Raw genomic sequence first — 19,819 nt, 5'->3', positions numbered from 1 at the left:
TTACCCCAGCATCGGTTTTATAGCGCAGGGTTCTGTCGGAAAGGTAACTGGCGACAATCTTGCGAATGTACCTTGGAATGTGGAAGTTATCCAGCGCGATCAGAATTTTGCTCCAATTCGCCGTATTGAAGGCGTTCTTGACGTCTAGTGTCGCAATTAGGCAATACTCCTTGCTACCGTTTAGCCACCGAGTACCTTCTATTGCCTTCTGCGCAATGGTCTTGACTGCAGACACAGCATCTGTTGTTGAACGGGCTTTCCGGAATCCAAATTGTCGTGGTGATAGACCGCCTACATCCTCTATAGCAGCCTCCAGACGGACTGCAATCAGTCGTTCCAGGATTTTTCCTGCGGTGTCGAGCATGCACAGGGGGCGGTAGCCTGTAGGATCTTCCGCAGGCTTGGATCCTTTTGGTATTAAAACCAGTTTCTGCAACTTCCACTGGGTAGGAAATGTACCTTCCTTTAGGCATGTATTGTAGAGATCTACAAAAATGTCGGTACGACTTTGAATAGCAACTTTTAAGGCCTCGTTGGGGATTCCATCCGGTCCTGGAGCTTTATTATTTTTAATCCGTTTTATGATCATCAGGAGTTCTTCTTTGTTGGTTAGCTGCAAATTTTGTTCGCCTTCACAGGATCCTACCAATTCGTGGTCTCGTATAGTGTCTTGGACGGGGAACAGAGTTTCTACTACATTACGCAGTGTAGCTGGGCATGTTGTTGGGAGTGGCTTAAAGACTTTGAGTTTTTTCATAACAAGCCTGTAACCGAGGCCCCAAGGGTCATTATCGGCGTCGTCGCATAGCTGCAGGAAACACCGGCGTTTACTGTTTTTGATTGCCTTTTTTAGGGCCTTCCTTCTTTGCTTATATTGGAGCTGATTTTCTTGGAATCTGTCCGTACCCCTAGATCGTTGGTAGATTCGCCTTGCTCTTAAACATTCGCTGCGCAGTTCTGCAATGTCTGCTGTCCACCAGTAGACAGGTTCGCTGTTGCGCCTATTGGGCCTCGTTTTGGACATGGCTGCGTCGCATGCTTCTGTTACGTGTCTCATGGTTTGTGTTGTTTTCTCAGATGCATCCCCTCCGAGAGTTACATCTGCCAGCATGATTTCAATAATCTCAGCCTCCATTGTTTTAACTTTGTACCGCGTGTCGTAGTTATTTGGGAACCTTTCTTCGCCGTGCTTCCTTATTTCACAGATTATTGCGAGGTGATCGCTCCGAGTGTAATGCTGGCTGACGAACCATTTCGTGTCGCGAACAAGACTAGAACTCACGAAGGTTAGGTCGATTATAGACCCCGTTCCCGCCTTTTGATACGTCTGTTGACTTCCTGTGTTCATCAAGGCTATATCTAGCATAGCAAACGCTTCCAGCAGGGCTTGCCCTCTAGGGCTTGTCCGTGGGCATCCCCAGTTAACAGCCCAAGCGTTGAAATCACCGGCTACGATGACAGGTCTATGCTCCTTTACATCCTGGGCGAGGTTCTCCAGGATGCCTGTTGCTTCCAGCAGAGTTAAGCTGGGTGGTAGATAGCAGCTGTAAATGTATGTGCCTTCCACGCGCGCACGTACGAATCCGCGGGCTGCATTCACGCTCATCAGTTGGGATCTATTTGCTCCACAGTTCCAAATCGTTGACTTGCCTGTTGTGTCAGAGGCCCAGCCGTTACCTGTTTTGTGTTTATAGGGCTCACTAAGTATAGCAACATCTATTTTGTGTTCCCGTATTGTCTGCTCGAGTAGGTCCTGGGCGCTTTCACAGTGGTTAAGATTTAGTTGCAAGATCTTCATTTCTGCCGAATTTCTTTAAGAGCTCTCAGATATTGAGGGCACTTACTGCTGGTCATCGCATGCGCCGTATCGCTTTCCTTTTTCTTCTTGCACATTATACAGCTTGCTGTTTGTGTGCAGTTTTTAGCCTGGTGATCCTTGTTACCACATTTGAAGCAGGTGTTACTAAGGTCAGCTGAGCTTTTACAGCTTACTGCCACATGCCCATATTCCATGCATTTAAAGCATCTTTTTGGCTCGATCTTCTCCCGTATGCGGCAAATTACGAGACCTATGCGGATTTTATTAGCTTCCGCCAGCTTGGTAGCGATTTCCGGTGCTACTTTTAGCGTCGCCGTTTGCGTTCCTCCGTAAGCTTTTCGCAGACCCAAAATGGCTGAGATAGGTATCTCCAGCTCTTGGAATTGTCTTGCTACCGCCTCGTGAACTTCTTCCTTTGTCGTAATTTCATCGAGGTCCCGAATTTCCACCTGCCTCAGCTCTGTAAGTGCCCTGACATCTACACTTTCTCCTAGAGCCGCCTTAACAGCTTCATGGACTCTCGAGGTATTTGGGTCGGATGTTTTTTCCAGCAGAAGCAGTAACTCTCCTTTCGCAGTTTTTTTGACTCCTTGTATGTTGTTACTAAGTTCCTTAAGACTTGGCTCTGTCTTAACGCGCTTCAAAATTTCGGCATATGAGATGTTACCAGCGCTTTTGACCACGATAGCGTCCTTACGTGGTGGTCTTCTCCGTCTTCTACTGCTTTTGGCGTCGTTATTTTCTACTTCCTTAACGTCTCGTTTGAGAGTATTCTGCGAAGAACTCTTTTGATTCTTCTTGGCTTTAACCACTTCCCACTTTCCTGTTTTTTCTTGTTCGTACGTTTTAACCGGCGTATTCTTTAGGTCTTCGACACGGTTCGTTTTACTTCTTTTCGCTGAGCTTGCTGCAGCGTTATCTATTGCCCTCTTTGGCGTGCAATCTGTGGTACGCTTGATCAGTGGTGATGTTTGGGTACCTTTGTCTCGAATAGCAGAAGTTGCTTCATTCGCTCCTCTTGGGGCCTGGTTCCTCGGGGTAAGGATAGATCTACCTAGCTTTTTATGGAGGTCCGTTATGTTAGCGATCAAATCCCTCATTGGTTGATTGATATTTCGCTTCGGAGGCTCCATCATATACGTTAGCTCCTTAACCTTATCGCCAATTGCTTGATAGATTTCTTCGGCCGTCATCGCTTTCAAGAAACCGAAGTGCTGCATACACGGTGACGCCGATCTGGTCCTTCCCGTGTCTGGTGGCGAGTGCGCCAACCTTGAGCTCCTTTGGAAGGGGTTTTTAAGGAGTTCCCCGCAGCCATTATTGCCATCTGCAATAGCTGTTGGGAGTATTAACTCGTGCACTTGTGATGCCGTTTTTGCTGTTACTTCAGCCTCTTCCCTAGTTTGTTGTTTTGAGTTGTTTGTCTTATTCGTATTCATGTTATATGGGCCCCAACTTCCAGGTCGTTATCCATATTCCGATGCGTAGTCACCATTGACGATTCCATGGTTATCTTTGCATGCAGGGAGGCCATGCTAGGGTTGACAAAGGCTCCTTATGGGAGCTTAAGTTCAGAGCCGAATCAGTGTTAACTAGGAATATTACATCTAGACCTACGCCGACACTTAATGGCGACGGAATATGGAGCGTTCCTAGAGATTTGCCATCATTTTAACGGGGCGGGGGCAACTACACCATTAGCCTGAATGCCGTTTCTGCTGGATACCACTCCGCATACTAAGGAAACAGAATAGTGCAGTCGTCAGCTCGAGGTATTAATTCCAATCATTTTCCAGTACGCCATAATCAAGACCTTACTGGGCTCAGTCTTAATATCGTTGTTGTTGTTTTGACAGCCGCACCTAACATGGTGAACAGACGCTGACCAGGAAGCCGTCCATTATGGAGCCGTCGCGCCTGGTTTTTTGTATTACTCATCATGCCTACACATGATGAGGGGGACACCTATATCTAAGAGGCGGTGTCTTTTCGCCACTGTCACAAGAACTTCATCAGATTTATGCTGGCTTTTATACCGCATCCTCCGCTCCTGATCGCTCAATTGTCGGGGGTTGCTTATTCGTTTCAACTTATTTCGCAACTGGCCTGCTACTACAGGCTTTCCGGCTATCCGCAACCTGCCGACCCCCACGGTAGCTTAGAGCCCAGCTTAGCAGTCCGATCCCTAAGGAGCGTGGACCTCCGTGCATGCATGTGTATGTGTATGTGTGCATGTATGTATGTGCGCACAAGTGCCAAAATTAGTTTGATTCACGCCTTCAAAATCAGAATTTTTAGGGTACATGAGCGCATTAGCTCGTAAATTCGTACACGTGTACAATTACTACATTTGTGTTCTCTAAATAAAGTTCACTTCAATTTGGCAGGCTGTTAATTAAACATAAAGGAGTCCACAAAGTTTAAAGAATATAAAAATCAACCTGAAATGTCTACGCCAAACATAAACTTAGGATTATTCTCTGCTATCGAACTTTCTAATACAACAAACAGTGCTACAACGTTTACGCGAAATAACAGCGACGGGAGTAATAGCGATACCAGCAGCAACAGCAACAGAAACGTAAAGCAATGAACAGTGGCGAAGTTGCGCGGGATGACATCATAAAAATAACCAACCTGTCAAAAGTACAGTCGCAGACGAACGACAGCCACTGCTCCAAAAGTATCGTCACTGAGACAGCGCCAAGGCCTATCATACCGGTAACAGAGCGAAAGTGTGGCAGCAAAAAGGCGAATTGTGCAGGAGATAAGCTAACGCAATTTTCAAATAATGCAGTGCTTGAATACGAGTTCGCCGAAACTGACAATGCAATAATTTCGAATGCTGGGATTGCAACTCCGAGTGGGAGGAGACAAGATTTTAAATACGACACTGTCCCTCCGGTGGCAACAACGACATCTGGATCGTTAACATATGAGCACCAAGCGCAAATTAAGATGTTAAATTTAAGTTTTGAAAACATTTGCTATGGTGTCAACACAGGTTTCTTCCAAAGAGGTTAGTATTACTTATGAATATAAGTCAAATAAATGAATCTATTTTATTTAGTATACCCACATATTTGTTTCTAGTTGCCAAAAAGATTATTAGAGATTCTCACACAAATTTCGTTAGTTTTGTGGTTTGTTAGTTAGCAATTCGGCAAATATCTTTTCTGTGTACTACCTTTTTGATTTATTTAATTTTATTATATTACGGCGTATTTTAAAACAAAAAAAATTATAGTGAGAAAGCAAAAAAAAAAATTATTGTATCAATTAACAAAAAGCGCCGCGGCATATACATACGTACTTCTATTTCGACATTCTCAGCCAAAAAAATGGAAATAAAAAATGTTTGGCCGGATTCCGATCATTGACCATTGGAACGCAGGTAATGAGTTTGAAATATGAATATGAGAAGAAATTGCAGAGGTACTAATTAATGGTCTTTAGGGCAAGCGTAGGTACTTCACACCAAAACTCAAAATACAATTAAATGCGCAAAACGGAATAACGGAAAATGTATGAAAATAATTTTTTCAATATACACTAACGAAATTAATTCCTACACATCTTCGCCCAATTATTAGTCCAATTTCGTCATAAAAAACTTCTTAAATATAATAGTACCTGTTAAGCTCTGTTGCTGTTGGGAACGCATTGGGAAAGCATTAGGTGCTTACACTTGTGCTCACATAATTAGGTAATTATTCTTTTTACAATAATCGCAATATTTCTCATGCCAAACTTTTGTCGTTAATTTTTGATAAAAGTATAGTTCGGTGTATAATAAAAACCTTATAAATCCAACTTTATATAAAATTCAAAAAAAGTCTTTACTTAGAAACTTTAGGAAACTGGGTATGCACTTTAATGGCGCATTCAATTTTAGTACAATAAAGAATAAGTTTGAAATCTTTTAAAATCGCATTGATTTTTGACAACTTTGTTTTGGCATACGATGTTGGGTCTTTTCTTCCATACAAAAGGCTTCCAAATATGTTACTGTTGAAAGTCCTATATTTACCAGAAACCTACCGAGATATTTGATGCTTATTACAATTTAAAAATGTAACTTATGTCAATTTATTTTTTTGTTACAAATGAAAAGATTTTTTTGGTACTAATAATAAAATAAAATAAAATATACCTTCGCTGTTTTACAAAATAAACTGACTTGTTTTTTTCGTGTTTTGAATAAAACTTCCATATTGCGTAAAAATTAACTTTTTTGCTTTGCTTTAAAAATTTTCAGTTAATTTTAAAGTTTTAATGGTAGCTACGATCGAAGTTAAAGCTAAACAATCTTATTCGCACGTACGAGATTATAGGGCTTACTTCAATTTGAAATTTACGTTAAAGTCTCATGCACGCTTAAAAATGAAAATTTTGTAAAGTATTCTCGTAATAAGGGCGTATATGTTGTAAATTCGCAAATGTAATTATGTCTGCTCTCTGTTCTTTACTGTAGTACCAAGTCTTACTGCATTGGGCTTCCTAATATTTGTGTATACAAAAATACTTAATTAGCCCTTACTTTAGTTAAATTGCATGCAAGAGTGGTTGCACTTTTAATAATACTTTCGCAATACATATACAAAATAAAACAGCTAAACACACTCGTGGAATATATAAAGATTACAAAAATACACGCAAGGTAGGCCTCAAAAGTTCCTGAACTGCCTTCATATCTCATCAACCGGTGGCGCCTTTTAGATATAGAGGAACGATTCGATATCCAAAAATGCGTTGAAGTTGTAAGTGAATTCATAGAAAAGAGCTTAAATCTCGATTGCGTTGTATATCAGTTTTATAAAGTTTTTACTTACTGTAATGAAACTTAGCGCTTACTGCACGATAACACACCGGCTCATCGTTCAATATTAATAACGGACTTATGGACAAAATATAGCATTCTGTCAATCAACCATGTTGCATAATAATTAATAATAATATAATAATTAAATTTGCTAAAATCTTTTTTTTGTTCCCTTAAGTTTGTGCCAGCCTGGGAACTTTTGTGGCCGACCTTGTATATTAAACGAGTCATATTGTTCACATACAATATTTTTAATATTGTTATAAAACACAAATAAGATCGCACCTGGAAGTTAAACAGAAAATTTTCAAAGTGGGGCAGTTATTACAACCGTTGACATAAATACGGAAATCAGTTAAATAAAAATATTTGCTGACGGAGAAGCGCGGAATGGTATCGGTTATAAACGCGTTTGAGAAAGCTTACTGCAGAGTGCGTATACATACTTACATGTTCAAATAATCTTAACTTTACTTAACTTACACATAAATGTATACATACAGATATAATGCAGCATTTTAGTCGGCTGATATCCAAAATAACTGCTAACAATGTTTTTTTATTTTTTATCTGAACCTTTGACCCGAAAACCCGTTTCGAAAGGTTGAGGCATATTCTTGCTTGTAATCTTATTCATTTATAGTAACTAAACAAATAGTAATGTCGTTTTGACCAAGGTATAAATTTCCGAAACCTATTGGGATTTACCACATTTAGTTAACTCTTTTATGTGGCTGCTCAAAACAGCATGCATCAAGGATTTTTATACAAGTTTAGAAGTGCATCTTGAACTAATAAATAAATGAAGAAATAAGTTAGCAGTTCGACCTTAAGGTCAGCTGTGCTCTCTACTCTTCACAATAATTCACACAGGCCTTGCACTTTCAATAAATATAAGTTGGTAACGGTGCTTCCCTTCCAGCCGTACAAGACCCAGATGATTACTACTTCTTCTCGGTATGGCACCGTATTCGAGGAGCAAAAACTCTCAGTTTGCCTTAGGGAAGTTTAGGAAATATCTGGATATCTTATGAGTGTACCCGCTCAATAAGGACTTTGCTTGACGTGGCTCCACAGAAAGGTATCGGCATCTTAACCTTCGGTAGACACACCTATTTTTTGGCGTAAATGACTCACTTGGGTGAATTTCACGCTAATTCATGAATTTTTTCCCACAAACAGAGTTAAAGTTTTTATTTACACCTTTTTTTTAAGTATTTAGATAAAATAAATTTAAAATGTATTGCTTAATTTAATTTATTCAAATCTAATCTGATTTTATTCACATAAAGAAAATTTTTATCAGAAATAGCCTTTGCGTTCTAAAGAAAAAAGAAATGTATCGAAATCATTTCTTGGGCAAGTGAAGCTCACACACGTCTTGCTCCTCTAACGGTAGGCCCAGGAAACTAGCTGTTTCGAAAGGTTGGGTCCAGAGGGAGAGGGGTGTTAGATGAGTGGGTTTGATGGGGCATGTGAAGAGGTGGTTAGTGTCGTGCGGGGTGCCTTCTATATCGTCATCATCACAGTTTGGTGCTAAAGTTTCTTGTAAGCTTTGGCCTGCTGAACAGTACCCCTCCATGCTGCTCTATGCGTTCCCGCTTCCTTCCAATTCTTTAGATTTACCTGTTCCAGGTCTTCTTTCACTTCATCTATCCACCTCGATCTCGGTCTTCCTCTTGCTTTATTTGTGTATGCATTCACCTCCAGAACTTTCCTTTGGGCTCTTGAACTGTCCATTCTCATAGCGTTCTATAGCTATCGTATTCGTTGCGCTTTAATGTTACGTACTACATTTTCGCCATTAATAAGTTCGACCGGTTCATCATTCCAACGTATGCGCCATTCGACTTGTGCATTTCTGACTGCGCCAAATATTTTTCTGAGAACTTTCCTTTCAAATATTTGCAGTATTTTCTTTTCTTTTTCACTCAGCGTTCATATTTTAGCTCCATAGCAGAGCACCGGTCGGACTACGGTTTTATATAGTGTCACCTTGCAGGGTCTGTTAAGGAATTCTGATTTGAAAAGTTTTGTAAGTGATGTGTACGCTCTATTAACTGCTTGAATTCGTTTTTCTATAGTAAGACTCACCGAATTATATGTCGCCAGTTTGAAGTCTAGATATGTGAACGTCCTTACTACTTCAAATTTGTATTTTCCAATATCAAGCTCTTTTCGTGGCTATATTCTATATTCTATATATCGATATATCATATCTTATAGGTCAATATGCATTTAAAGAACTACACTACTACTTATTTTGCTGCCTGGAAAGCTTGCATGTGTAAAGCGTTTCTTAGTATCATTTTCCGAAAATTCCATGTGCCTCGAAGTCTAATAAAAACTTAAAAACTTTACTATAAATAACTTTAACTTTAGCTCTTTAACAAATCGCTCCATGTACCTCAGTATCAAGTGAAATGATCTCAAAGGCGGAATTGGGACCTCAAAAGCCTAGAGGGGATCCCTTTGCTGAAATAGCAGAGGAATTTGTGAAGCCAATCAACGACGATTTGATCGAAGCCATCTATCTGGTTCAGATTATGTAGCAATACATATCTTTTTTAAATACATTGTTTATATTCAAACTTTACATTTAGGTATTTTGCGTGATATAACCGTAACGCATAGAGTGGTACCCATTGTTTCGTTGTTATTGTTTGGTCATTGCACTTTTAAAAGTCATTGGCACTGGCTGTAAAAGTTTGGCAAATTAAATAAATTTTTCGCCCCGACCTAAATCAATTGGTAAATGCGTGTAAGACGAATTTACAAAAATCGACGTAAGTACATATGTAAATCCATTTTTACTTACTTATGCATATGAACGCATGCGTGGGCAAACGGTAAAGGCAAACGACCTGAATCGAAAATAAATGCATACTTGTATAAATTTTTAAAATATAAAATACTATTAAGAATTTTTATCAAAATGAATATCATATAATATTTTACCTTAGAATTTTATTGTAGATACTTTCAATGCTGTAGATCGAAACGATGTTCCATATGTCCTCATTGGGAATAGCAACAATGCTTAAAGTCCTGATAGATTTAGTTATCAGCGCCCACACAGATTGTTGGAAATCTAGACAACGGGATATTGACAAGATTATATACGACTGCACCTTATTAATATGGGACGGGTTCACCAAGGCTAATTGAAAAGTAGAAAAAACCCTTAATCGAACCCGTATATCGTATATCGGAATACTCAACAAAATGAAAAGTCCAGGGATAAAGTTACGAATCCTTTATTTTTAAGGTTAGGACATACCATAACAGGCATAGGATTAGGCACAAATTAGCAGATGTATCGCAAGGAGCTCCCCCGGAGGAGATAACAGCTTGCTCGAAGATCTCAAGTATGTACATTAAAAGTATATGTATCTTGAAACGCTCTCACGCATTTGATCTTCAAAGATAATCACATAAGAGATATATAAGTTTTGATAAAAGAAATGCCAAATGATAAAGTTAGGCTCTCAAAAAAAAAACTCTGTCTTTCCGTTTGCCTGTTAAAAACGCTTATCTCAAAAACTACTTGAATACTTTTCTAGGTGTTAACTAGCTTATGGCAATAAAGCGGCTTATTCCATTAAAATGGTTTCACAGAGATATCTTAATGATTTAATTGTACTTTCTATTCAGCCTGTGACTGATACTTATCGTGCAAATTAATTATTCTTTAATTTCGTCCTCAATGATATGTATTGATGTATTGTATAATCTATACGAGTCTAAATGTAATACGAATTTGTTCAAAACAAGTAAAAGTTTTTGCACGTAGAATATAAGAGCTTTCATAGCACAAACTTCCCACTCTTATTCCATTTTTATTAGAAAAAGGAGAAACGTTAAATGCAAAAAGAAGTTCTGAGCTACTCAGCACAAGAAAACGCTAACTCTAGGTTTGCACGCTGGGCATAGCTAGTAATGCATATACTCGCCAACAATTTTCAGTTGATATACGAAATGTGACCCTTGCTTTTGATTTAATACAAAGTAATGCTAACGAATCTTCCATTGTTTGAAATGTTTAAATTACCTCTGGACGAATCTTGGTCAATGAACCAGTGCATTATCTTAGTGGGAAACCCATGGCTTGTCCTCTCACCATTCGAATAGTTTTTCTTATTCTTTCATGCAGTTGGGTGGTAATATTAACTAATAATTTGTAATTCATGAACCCGGGGTGGTGCACAAACACATTAAAATCAAAGTAAATAATTGTAGTTGATTTGTATTTTGATGCGAAACGGTGGCCCATAACTATGGTCCTACTGATTTTTTGATAGAAGAGATAGGTAGGTACTGCACTCGGAACAAATACTTCGCGCTATACGGTTGGTGGTCGATAGCGTTTGGCGCATGCATACTTTTTATACAGCATCGCCAATTTCGTTATTTGATAGTCACATATACACGCTTTGTGGCTATTGCGGTTTAGCTAAGATAAGAAACCCTCCGCACAATAATTCCACTTATAAATGTGTAATATGAGAAATAAAGACGCTACAGTTTAAATAGTAGTTACTAATTCAATTTCATATGGACGTATACTTGTATGTACTAATTTGAATGTCACTTATAATCAATGATATTAAATTTAGAAGTACCGGCTTGTGCTTATTTTATTACTTGCATATTCGCAAAATGCGGTTCTAGTTGAAATCTTGCAATTTTTGCGTGATAAGTGAACGGAAGAGTCACTTACTGCACTGGCATCATCCGCCTACCCACTATTATACTTGACGTGAATCTGGAGAATAGGTACTTGTAAGAGTACGCATTAAGCAATATAGTCTACCCAAATACATATATACACATGCATGCACAAATCTACTTACGTATATACTCGTACCCTCTATTTCAATAAAGAATTACAGTTGTTCCAATAGGCTAAGGGAAATTGCTTATCTTATAGAGGTCTTAATGCAATAGTCGAGAGGAAAAAAGCAACGGATCGAAAGCTAAATCTGCATATCGTAAATTCCCCTTGCAGGTGACCCAGCTTCTATAACAGAAGTCTTTCTCTATTTAATGGAAAAAAATGTGCAAGAACCCACTATGAAAAATATTCTAGATCCATATAGATATAGACCAATATTAAGGAAAATGTTAGTGATCTCAGCTTTGGCCGCGAAGTACTCAGCTGCAAATTAGCCCCCTTCTTAAAATAGGGAAATTTTTTCCCACAAGGTACTGATGCGTATTCTTTCTACTTCCATTAAACATTCAGGTAGATTTTGCTTTTATGAATTTTAATTGCAGTCCCTTAAGAATATTATATAAACATTTCGGATTAACACCTGCTCAGTATTTATAAGTACATTATTAACATCAGTACATTCACTTCTGAATAGGAATTTACCAATACGGGTATTTATTCTTTCTTGTAGCTTGCCATATCAATATGGTTTGCCCATGGCTCAAAACGCCTTAAAGAGATGTATAGGAATTTTACATACATCTGTACAAATTATATTGAAATCACTCATTGTTGTCATATAAGTATACTTAGAGGTATGTAGTGTATGTTGCTATAGGCATAGTCGTTTCTTTCTACTCCCGAAATCAATTTTACCACCAATTGAACCACGCTCATTGAGTTCACATAATATTTTGTGTTACAAATTATATCTATATATGTATTATCATATCTTTATTATCGGTAAAAATTCACACTCGTTACACAAGCGTCTGATGTAAGTGCCTATAAATCAATATTTGTTGAAACATTCCTGTCTCTTGTCTCTTCCGCGTAACTTAAGAAATATCTGACAATTTAGAAAGAAATCGAAATTACAACCCTGGTGATGGTACCTGTATAAGGCGCCTTGGTCCACAATAATAAAAAAACACATCATGCCCAACTTTATACAATTTGGTTGGGTGTTTTTTCAAAGCAAACGGAGCCAAAAAATCCTTAAAGCACAGCATCTAACTTGGATGTAACTAAAAAGCAACTCAATCAAAAATAAATTAGTATAATTTCTGTTTTACCTTCTGAAATAACCTGCCGATTGGAAATGAAGTGTGCTCTGCTAATCTATAAGAAGGTTTATTCTATGTGTGTACCGATCGCCTTGTGTAAAAGACTAAAGCCCACCGCAAGATAACAAATTGAACCTCAGCAGTGCAGCTTTGGATCTGTGTCTTTTTGGGTGATTGGCCAAGCTCCTCTCCTTGTTTCACAAATGGAGGGATCTACAGTTCTAAGCCGACTCCGAACGACAGATATTTTTTATGAGGAGCTTTTCCATGGTAGAAATATATATTGTTTAATAAACCAAAGCTAAAAACCAACAAATACAAATAGTTCATTTAACTATAATTAACATTATTCAAAAGTGTTTTTCAGTTATTTTAATAAAAAATATAATATTTCTAAGTTTATTTTGTAAATGATTTCTAAATGTACTGCTTGGCAACACAGTGTGGTGCGAGAGAAATCAGCTGACAGGGTTCTACGGGAATTTTCAAAAATCATGCGATAAAATCTACGATACTACGATACGGAAGGAAGTAATTTTTCATTTACATGGGGTTCTCATTAGTTTGACCGTAACAGCTGACAGGAGACTGCGTTTACGTCGGTGACTGTTTCCAGCATTAGAAGCGAAGTAGATAAGTAAGTGATAAGTGAAGTATGTATGTATCTCCTGTGATCAAACGAATCGTCAGCGGACTCGCGTTTTGATGTCTACATCTCTGCAGGCTTAATGGTGCTCACACTCACCAACGTAAACGTACGCCCGTATTAGCTGACACGATGAAAGAACCATCTATGATAATACGGAACGGTGGTGAGAATTCATTTACATGGGACTCTCATTAGTTTAATCGTGTCAGCTGATACGGGCTGGTGAGTGTGAGCACCATAACTGTCGAAGTAGTAGAGTACTTCGTTTACTTCGGTAAAAGAGATTCTTTCTCTTGCCTACTTGCGTTTCTTTGGACTGCAAAGACAATTGAGCAGTGAAGCCCTATCTCGACGAATAAAAACCACACTTTATAAGTCACTTGTTTGGCGCCGTGGCATATAAGATGATAACATGCGAAGGACTGTTAAACACAATAAGTTCGAATTTTTTGAGTGCTTCTAATTTCTTGGCGGGCTACCGTATGTAAATGCGTAAATGCATGTGCACATGCACATACATATATACATATACATATATACATATACATATACAGCCGGTTTCATTTCATAGGGAACCATTGATAATCGAGTGTACAAGGTTCATAAATTATTTGTTTCATAATAAAAATTACGTTCTGTAAAATGGCAATGAAAACTGATAAAATTCTATTTAAGGAAATATTGCCACGCTTTGATAAGACAAGCAATCAAAGGCGCTGTACTTATTTGTATTGAAATCCAGCTAAGACGACCGATTAACCTAAGAGATTAAAAAATAAGAAATTCCAAGCGCGAAGCCAAACATTTCCATTACAATGTTTTAAAAATATATGTTGCAGGAATTCTTAGAACTCTTTAGATTTGGACCCTTTCACAGTTTTACTCACTTTGCCAACTCAGAGGGGGTTGTCCTAATATACGCACTATGCAACTCATGCTCGTATATGTCTAAGCAATAACAAATGTGATTAGGATTTAAGAAAAATCGTTCGAAATACGCTTGACATTTTTGCGAATTTTTTCTCTGAGTATATAAATTATTAAAATACGTAATTTTTGTATAAAATCTGAAATATGTACGAATCTTATATATAAGTAATATCATACATATATTCACTAATATAAATTTTCGTTTCAGTACACAAGCAAATACTGAATGGCTTGTCGGGGGTGTTTCGTGCTGGTGAGCTGAGTGCAATCGTGGGACCTTCTGGTGCCGGCAAGAGTACACTACTGAAAATTCTCTCCTCATATACGTAATGCAAAACCAAGTCCTAATATCAGTAAATGCCCTTAACGTGTCAATCTCTTTGTTCTTTATAGGCTTTATGGCTTTTCGGGAGATATTCGAATCAATGGAAATTTGCGTGATGTGAAAACATTCAAGCCAAATGTTGCTTTCATAACTCAAGACACCACTCTGCAGCCGTTTTTGACGGTTAAGGAGGCAATGTATTTTGCAGCCAGTTTAAAACTTGGACAACAGGTGACCAAGTCGGGGAAGCGGGAACAGGTTAAGACACAAATGTTTTTATAATTTTGTAACCATTCAAATTTAAAAATGTTATTTTACAAAAATTTGAATAGGTGCTAAAAGTTCTGAAGGCCATGGGATTACTTGAGTGTCTTGGTACTAAAACGGGCAACTTATCGGGTGGTCAAAAGAAACGTTTGGCAATCTCTTTGGAACTAGTGAATAATCCTCCGGTTTTAATACTGGATGAACCCACAAGGTGAGTAAAGAAGATAATAACGGAGTGATATTGGTGGAAATCTTTACTGCGCATATAAGTTGTGCCTGCATATTTAAACAGCAGAAAATAATAATGTTTTCAAGGGCATCTCATACACCAATTTGAAATAGTAAGGAAAATCGGCCGTTGTAATCACAACAGACAGCCGAGAAATTTCACACTTAACTCTCAATCCTGATTTAATAAGCAAATCTGCTTCAATCAGATATAACAGAGCAGTAGGATTCAATATCGATAATGATCGTTTGTGCTACTTCGGGTGCGTCCCTGAAACATTCTGACTTGTCTAACATAAATTTCGCAGTGAACACGGTAATCAATTAAAAACATCAGTCTTATGAGGAGATTTGTTACTTTTCATTTTAATGGTGCTTTTTTGTTTTCACAAATTCATATAATAAATATTATATCCCAAAATATCTAAATATGTTATTGTAAATACAAATATTTAATAAAAAATACTTAAATCGACTTAGCACTCTTTTCTGTCAACATTTCTTACTTTTGTCAAAATATTTAGTAGCCGTAGCTACAGTAACCAAATTAGTAAACATTCAATAAAACACCATATTTAGCTATGATAAACCAGAATTAATTCAGCTCAAAGTAAAATTCCTTGAAGCCACTTAAGTTGGTTTGCTAAAAATCCAGATATAAAAAAATTACTATTGTCTAAAACGACCTAATAAATTTGTATTCATTCATAGACAGATTATGAAAAATTATGCCAATAATAATAACAAGGCAGAACATTTCCAAGAAGGCCCATCAGTGGCGCTAGAATCGAAAGGAGCGTATATATACCATGAAGGAACCTACAATTTAATGCCACCTCCGAACGGCAGTTGGTTTTTTATGAGTAGCTTCTTTTTCGCTCGCAATTTTGCCATTGCCTGCCGAAGAGCGACCGCTAAGAAAAAGTCTTTTTTGTCATTTGGGGTTTCGAACCCAGACACCAACCAATCCGGCTACAACGGCTCACGAATGGCGAATGGGAATATGCAAAATATTGAATATTGAATAAAATTCGTCTACATAAGTTTAATAATAAAATACGAGTACCATATATTTGTGTGATTGTATTACTTAGTATACGAAAATCTCGCGCAGGTCACAATTTTAATGTGTGTGATTTTCTATTAGAGCTCTCAATATTGTTCGGACATTTTCAAACAACTGGGGCGTATGAGCAACGAACATTTTCTGGCATGAGCTCCAGTATGATATATACATTTTTTTCGAGTAATTTGAGCGAATCTTGTTTTTATTATTTTGAATTTTTGTCACTTCTTTCTTTAAGTCTTACAAAATATTCAAAGATAGTGATAACTTCGGCGGAAAGCAAAAGAAATGCTGACAAATAAAATTAATAATTGTGTTTAGCTGCTAAAATTTTTCAAAAGCTCGAAAACTTCGAACAAACATTTAAGCAGTTGAGCAATGAATTACATTCTAGCTCTGCTCGCCCTGCTCGATAACCGGGTATTTAGAGCTGTACTTCTATGCCTTCATTTATTTAATCATTTATATAAAATTTTTCTTTAATTGAAGCGTGTGGGTAATTAAAAAATGCAGTTAGCAGAGCAGCGCAGACAATTGTGTAGCAATGTCACTGTTTCACATATATATATTTGTATATTAATTTGCCTCTTTGAATTTTACAGTGGATTAGATAGCTCAACATCCAATCAGTGTATTTCCTTACTAAAATCACTGGCCTTGGAGGGACTCACCATCATCTGCACGATTCACCAGCCGAGCGGTATTGCATTTCAAATGTTCGATCATCTATATGCACTTGCCGATGGATCTTGCATATACGCAGGCAGACCAGGGAACTTGGTCTCATTTCTAGCGGAAAGCGATTTACATTGTCCTCAATCTTACAACCCTTGCGATTTTCGTAAGTGCCATATTTATGTATGTACCTCGTCTCACAAATAATGCAATTAGTTTATTTCTTGTTTTGTTAGTGATGGAGATTGGAACAAATGATTACGGCCCAAACAATCAACGACTTATAAAGAAAATGCAAAACGGGCGCAATTCCGAGTACCGTCTTACCAATCGTGTAGAATCATCACCAAGTTTAACAACCGCTAATGCACCGCTGACACCAATCAAAGAGACGCCATCGCTCGCGCGGGAGAGCAGTTGCATGGTCAGCGAATATAAATATGATCACAGATTATCAAAATCAAAAAAACCTAAAATGTCAATCGACACCGCACATCTGTGTAATCGCGAGAATGTCTATCCCACGCCATTTTACCGTCAGTTTAGCATTTTACTAATGCGCACCTTTCTGCTCATTTGGCGTGACAGCTCACTCACAACTCTGCGGTTCGTCATTCATTTCGGTGCGGCGCTCCTCATTGGCCTCCTTTACTATGACATTGGCAATGATGCGAGGAATGCGATCAACATATTTCGCTATGCTTTTTACACAATAATGTTCATCATGTTTTGCGCTTTCTCGTCGATCCTCACAAAATGTAATATCAAATTTATATGCTTTTTATTTCAATTCGTTTATATTTTTTTCTTTAGTTCCTCTAGAATTTCCTATAGTTACGCGGGAGCATTTCAACCGTTGGTATTCTTTGCGGGCATATTTTATTGCGATTACTTTTGCGGATATACCAATTCAGATTATATGCACAAGCCTCTTTATATTTCCCACCTACTATCTGACTGGCCAACCAATGGAGCTTAAGCGCTTCGTTTTGTACTTTACTATCATCTTCCTTACGGCTCTTGTTGGGCAAAGTATAGGCCTCTGTGTAGGATCTGCACTGAATCTTCTCGTAAGATATTGTTTTTTTGGCCATTTTAAATTTTTATTCATATGGTTTCTTATTTCACAGCATGGCGCTATATTTGGACCTTTCTTCATTTGTCCTTTCCTGGCGTTTTCCGGGTTTTTCCTGCAACGAAAAGACTCGCCACTTTATTTGACATTTTTGTTCGATATATCATTCCTCAAGTACGCTATGGATGGTTCAATGATGGCGCTTTTTGGCTATGGCCGAGGTAAATTGGAATGCTACGAAATTTATTGTCATTACACGCATCCCGCCTTCTTTCTTCGGGACATGGATTTCGGCAATGCAAGCTATCAACTGGCTGCCATATTTTTACTATCGATATTTTTAGTATTAAGAATTCTTGCATTCTATATTTTATCCTTCAGGATGAGGTTGTTTAGATGAGGTTTGATGTATGTGTCTTCATCCGAAGATTTTTCTAACTAGCCTGCTCTCCATATATTGTACAAATTCGAATTGTACTGAATAAGTATATACATATGTAGCTCAAAATAAGCGCCTTTAAGTAGACAACGATCAGCAAGCACTGGAGTGATACATAAAAGTGTGATGTGATTTAAAAACAAAAAGTAGTTGTACGCGTGACAAATTAGAAAGTTTTTTACTTTTTTGGATTAATGCAGTGAAATGTGGAGTGTTTGTGTGATCTGCCTACCTTTATATTGAAAACTTAAGCTTTTCGTGAACTTTTTTCTTAGCCCAAAGATAAACTACCAAATAGAAAATTGTCAATTCCCAACACAATAGGTATTAATGCGGAAAGTTTGCTCAGATTTATCCAAATTGTATATAAATATGTATGCACTCAAGTTAGGCTTGTTTCCATTTTCGAGGTAAATATACGCATTGTAAAATATTATTGTATTATATTTTTACATCCTTCATGCGGTTGCATTTTGTTATTGAAATCGGAAAAATAGTGGTTCAAAAGAAGTACAGGGTGGCTGATGAATTTTGCTACATTAAGAAACTCAAATAACTTTTTTTTAGTGTATGGAATTCATTTATTTTTTTTTCAAGTTGAAGGTCATTAAATTTTATTAAATGTAGTTTTAAAAATAATTGAATTTAAATGCCCCCCATGCTCGTTGACACAAGTGCGGCATCTTAGTAAAAAGTTGTTCATTGCTGCTTTGAGAGTTGCGACAGGAATAGCCGCAATTTTTGCCCGAATGGATTATTTTAGTTCATCCAAATTTATTGGCTTTGTCTTATAAACTTCTTGTTTACATAAACCCCACAAGAAAAAGTCAGGTGCAGTAAGGTCAGGCGACCTGGGGGGCCAACGAAATTCGGAGTTTCTTGAAATCAGTTTATTGGGAAATTTTCGTCGCAACTCTGTCATAACAGTCTGGGCTATGTGAGACGTTGCCCCATCTTGTTGAAACCACACAGAGTTGAAAGGAATTCTCTTTCGGCGTAGTTCTGGATAGAAAAATTCTTTCAGCATTTTCAAATAACGGTCTCCAGTAACCGTAACGGTGTGACCATTTTCTTCAAAAAAATAAGGCCCGACAATACAGCGTGAAGAAACCGCACACCACACTGTCACGCGAAGAGGATGCAATTCCGTCTCGTGGAGTATCTGTGGGTTAGAAGTACTCCATATTTGACAATTTTGTTTGTTCACATTGCCGTTTAAATCAAAATGGGCCTCATCAGACATGAAAAGGCAGTTTAACATGTTTTGGTCTTCTTCCACCATTTGCAGGATCTTCTGGCAAAATTCCAAGCGAATCGGCAAGTTTGCTGCATTCAGTTTGTTAACCATTTGAATTTTGTAGGGAAATAAGTCTAAATCTTTGTGCATTATTGTTTGCAAAGACTGTCGGCTGACACCAAGTTGAGCAGATAAGCTTCTTGTTGAAACCCTTGGATTGCTTTGTATAGCTGCAGCTACAGCAGCGATCGTTTCCTCCGTCCGAACTGGTGGGTTTCGATGATAAG

At 37.8% G+C, this 19,819-nt stretch overlaps 1 protein-coding gene across 1 annotated transcript; it reads left to right on the top strand.

The window, feature by feature from the left end:
* Positions 1-4,406: 4,406 nt before the first annotated feature.
* Positions 4,407-18,803, top strand: LOC129246900 (ATP-binding cassette sub-family G member 4). Its single transcript, XM_054885617.1, has 8 exons — positions 4,407-4,838; positions 14,429-14,546; positions 14,614-14,803; positions 14,878-15,023; positions 16,709-16,947; positions 17,018-17,539; positions 17,595-17,851; positions 17,912-18,803. Exons 1-8 carry the CDS (start codon positions 4,409-4,411, stop codon positions 18,254-18,256), a joined length of 2,247 nt encoding a protein of 748 aa, XP_054741592.1. The 5' UTR covers positions 4,407-4,408; the 3' UTR covers positions 18,257-18,803.
* The last annotated feature ends 1,016 nt before the right edge of the window (positions 18,804-19,819 follow it).

The sequence above is a fragment of the Anastrepha obliqua genome, chromosome 5 (genome assembly GCF_027943255.1).
Source record: "Anastrepha obliqua isolate idAnaObli1 chromosome 5, idAnaObli1_1.0, whole genome shotgun sequence".
NCBI classification, from domain to species: domain Eukaryota; kingdom Metazoa; phylum Arthropoda; class Insecta; order Diptera; family Tephritidae; genus Anastrepha; species Anastrepha obliqua.
The sequence above is the reverse complement of the archived record's forward strand: the minus strand, read 5'-3'. Positions and strand labels throughout refer to the sequence as shown.

Excerpts from the sequence above, each read along its gene's own strand:
- LOC129246900 (XM_054885617.1), top strand. The coding sequence starts at position 4,409 with ATGAACAGTGGCGAAGTTGCGCGGGATGACATCATAAAAATAACCAAC. Across the intron at positions 16,948-17,017 it reads TTACAACCCTTGCGATTTTC|TGATGGAGATTGGAACAAAT; the intron begins GTAAGTGCCATA and ends TTGTTTTGTTAG. Across the intron at positions 17,540-17,594 it reads CTCGTCGATCCTCACAAAAT|TTCCTCTAGAATTTCCTATA; the intron begins GTAATATCAAAT and ends TTTTTTCTTTAG.